Genomic DNA, 3,772 nt, shown 5'->3' on the forward strand with positions numbered 1-3,772 from the left:
TCTTCTATTTATAGCAACGGATCCCCCAAGGTCGAGTTAAAACCCTATTCGGACTAGGACTTCTTCTCCTGGTCAAACACTGACTCGACCAATCCTACTTTCATTATGACTGTGAACCTAGTCCTTTATTGATCCGGATTCACTTTCGGGTTATTAATCCTGCCGAAACTCCTTATTGCACCAGGACTCGACTTGTCTTACGTCATGACCTAGCCGACCTAGGTTTGGAGGCCCACGTACTGAACGATTCATAACACCCTTGTCGCAAGGCCTTCCGGGCCGAGAATGATTCTATACTCGGCCCAAACTATTATTTTGGGCCTAAACAATTTGTAATGGGCATTTCTCATTCAATGAATTTGATTGTCCTCTGTCACCCCCAAAAAAAATAAAATATGTCTACCCGGAACGAAGGAAGTCATGGATCGAGGAAGGAATGTTATGTGGTAGGGAGCACTGAGGAAGTTAGTAACTGGAAGAATTTCAATACCCGTGGTTTACTAGAAGCGGGGAATTTAAGAATCAGAGTAATTCCGATATACATTCTATGAAAGTAATGTCGTAAAAAATAAAAAATAAAAAATAAAAGAAAAGGAACAACACAGACGAATTGGCTGGGGGTGGTGAAAACATCCTGGCAGATCAATGCTCGTCATGTCCATAAAATGTTTAGCTAGTGTGCAAAAGAAGATTCAACCTTTAGACTTAGGACGGCTTCAGACCCGAGGGCACGTTGATGCTTTCTTTTGAGTGCAACGAGGCACCTTCAGTCATGGCAGGTTTTCCCAAAGAAGTTCTCGTTACCCCGCCCACACGCATACACACTCACAGAGGTCTGCAGACTGCAAATGCAACATTTGGATTCATAGGAAACTGCACTCGTGCATCGAAAACTCTATTTGTTCTCTTTCATTTTTCGGCACATAGCACATAATCTAGTATAATCAAAGAAGAAGTATCAACTTTACACCAACATATGTACAATTCTACAACAAAAGACACTGTTCTTAGAATTATGTACTTCACAAGTCAAAGCTTCACATACCTTGCAACAAACTACAACAATCAAATCTTGAGCGGACAAAGTATTCAGTGTGAATTGCGAAGCGTTGATATATTCACATCCTGTTGAACTATCATCTACATGTTTATCCAAGTGATTGGAATTAAGAACAACTCCTTATCACAGCCACCGCCTTGGCGATTTCAAATCCAATGACGGAGTCAATCAATCAACAAATGAAGCCCCGCATTGCATTTGCCACTCCATGCAGTCTTCAAAATCAAAACTACTTGCACAATCCAGTAATGCATTTTGCTGATGCTCGTAGCGGCATATATAATTCAACCCAACAAGCAGCTTACAAATAGCTGCCTCTGTCTTGTCTCGATCAGCAAAATACAATGTCTGTAGCAGAAGAACATTTGTGCGCGTAACAATCTGCGTTTGCTCAAAATTCCGCTCGCTCTGCCATCTCATCATGTTGTGCGCCAATGGGGCGAGCCACCTCAAAATCCCGTCAAGAGTCTCCTTCCAATCATGCGCAAGAGGCGCATCATATATGGCCATATTCTTGGCATAGGACTTGAGATTAGTCCTCAGACCCATCCTTAAACTCGTTGGTAACATATGATACAAATCGTCCCTCGCTTCCTCGCCGACTAGATACGGATATCGAAGCAACTTCTCTATAACAATTATAACATTTGCGTAATGTAAAGCTAGAGCAGAGCCTCCCACAGTAGAAGGAGGGGCATAAACCATTAACTTACTCTTGGGACCAAACCGTGCACCACCATTCGTTCCGCCACACTTGGATTGAAGGTGAACACCCGTTTGTGCTCGATTAAAACAACCCGAATGGTTCGGATACTCTCTCCTTAAACCGCCATTTGCAACACTGCAACCCGAAATTTGGCTACTCCTGTCATCATAATTACCAGCACCACCATAATCATCATCATCAACTGTACCGCTCATTCTAAGGCAGTCCATGAAAATCCTCCCGGGGCTTGCTCCGCACGGAGGATTCAAATCCTCCGCTCGAAACGCCCCAAATTCACCTCTCCTCGAATCAAACTGAGGCTTAAAAGATGACCCCTTTTTCAGCACCACAGCCTTCTCAACCGGACCCGAATGCAACCCTTCTTTCCTACTAGCAACCCTCTTTAACGGCTCAGAAGCCACCTGAGAAACCCTCCTCACATCAATCTGACCGGACACCGTAGGCGGTGAAGCTCCACCAATCAACCCAACACGGTCCTTGCTCAAAACAGAGTCTCCGAAAACAGCCTGAATTGTGGCGAAAATAGTACAGACCGTCCTGGCGAGCAATTCCACAACTTTATCATACGTTTGGTTCCAAAGAGAGACATCCTTGAGATGCCTGACATCCTGCTTTTGCCAAACGAGCTTCTGCTCAAAAGCCCTTTTGCTCTCCTCGTGCTGATTGTGCTGAAATTTCTTGGTGGCCTGCTCCAACTCATTCAAAACCTCCATTTCGCTGTACAAATTGGAAGTAGCATTCACATACCTCTCCATTTTTCTCACCATACCCTCCATGTCTTTTACCAAAAACCCCAACTCCTTCACATCAATGACCCCATTAACGAGGTCAGCATAGACATGCTCGAACCCCTGCAGAGCCGGCTCGACGCACCGCTTCCCGAGCCTCCCCACGACGGCGGCGACCCGGTTCAGCTCCTCCAGCTTCTCCGCCATGGCGAGCTCGAGAAGATAGGCCTCGTCAGCGGAGACCAGGTTGAGCACTCCCTCGGACTTCAAGATCTCGTTTTTGAGCTTCGAGATCTCGGAGTCCGTGAGGGACTTGTGGAGATGGACGGTCTTGGACATGACATTGGCGACCTCGAAGGAGAGAATGCCAACGGTCTGCTTCCGGGTTTTGGCGCCAGCGGCGGGTTGAGATTTGGAGACTGATGATTTCTTCGAAGGTTGAAAAGGAAGAGCGTGCTTGAGATTGGAGCTTACCTGGTTACCCATCTTCAAAATCCAAGGCTCTGCAACCATTGCTGCGAAGATCCGGAGCTCAAAGTAACTGGGTCGGGCCAAAACGCCGGCGGAAACCCGATTTCATGCGTGAAATCTCGGTACCCTTTTGAGCTGGCCAGCTATGGCGGTGAATGGAAGGTGAGATTTTGCCGGCGAAAGCAAGAACAGAGGAAGGAAAGCAGAGAGGGGTTGGAGGATTCTGGGCGTGGGGAGAGAGTGGGAAGGCGCAATTGATTGGAGGGAAAAGAAAGGTGTGGGGGAATCACCAATCAGTGGATGAATTTAAAGTGGTGGAAACTTTTCAAAACTTTTCAAAGTGGCTCTGACTCTGACTTTCTGCAGTTATTTGCGTTTTGAATTTGTTTGCATCTTTTGTTTTTCTGGAAAATTTATTTGATATTTAAAAAAACCCTCTCTTTTACCTCTCTTCATTTTGATGAGTAAAATGAAGCCTAGTAGGTACTTAAATTACAAGAATTTTAAATAAGAGGATCTTAGAGATCAATTCTTAGCCGTTTGTATATCTTATGGTCAGCTTTCGCTAGATACTGTTTGTGTTCAATTTTAAATAAAAAATTCAAAATAATTTCTAACCGTTGATATCTAGGATCATATTCCTGTTTTGTATGCTTAAATATAAGATTTTGTTGCAGTCCTATTAGATTAGGAATGTGATTGTGTAAATCTTAGTAGATATGAGAATGTATCTTATATTCCTATTAGGAGTAGATTACCTATTAAATGTTGTAATCCTAAAGAAAA

The 3,772-nt window shown here is 44.2% G+C and overlaps 1 protein-coding gene across 1 annotated transcript; it reads right to left on the minus strand.

The window, feature by feature from the left end:
• Positions 1–465: 465 nt before the first annotated feature.
• On the minus strand, positions 466–3,265 carry LOC103453414 (protein PSK SIMULATOR 1). Its single transcript, XM_008392957.4, has 2 exons — positions 1,046–3,265; positions 466–935 (listed from the first exon to the last, which is right to left on the minus strand). The coding sequence occupies exon 1, from the start codon at positions 3,026–3,028 to the stop codon at positions 1,229–1,231; it is 1,800 nt and encodes a 599-aa protein (XP_008391179.3). The 5' UTR covers positions 3,029–3,265; the 3' UTR covers positions 466–935; positions 1,046–1,228.
• Between the last annotated feature and the right edge of the window lie 507 nt (positions 3,266–3,772).

The sequence above is a fragment of the Malus domestica genome, chromosome 13 (genome assembly GCF_042453785.1).
Source record: "Malus domestica chromosome 13, GDT2T_hap1".
Taxonomy (NCBI): domain Eukaryota; kingdom Viridiplantae; phylum Streptophyta; class Magnoliopsida; order Rosales; family Rosaceae; genus Malus; species Malus domestica.

Coding starts and splice junctions, on each gene's coding strand:
- LOC103453414 (XM_008392957.4), bottom strand. CDS start 3,028: ATGGTTGCAGAGCCTTGGATTTTGAAGATGGGTAACCAGGTAAGCTCC.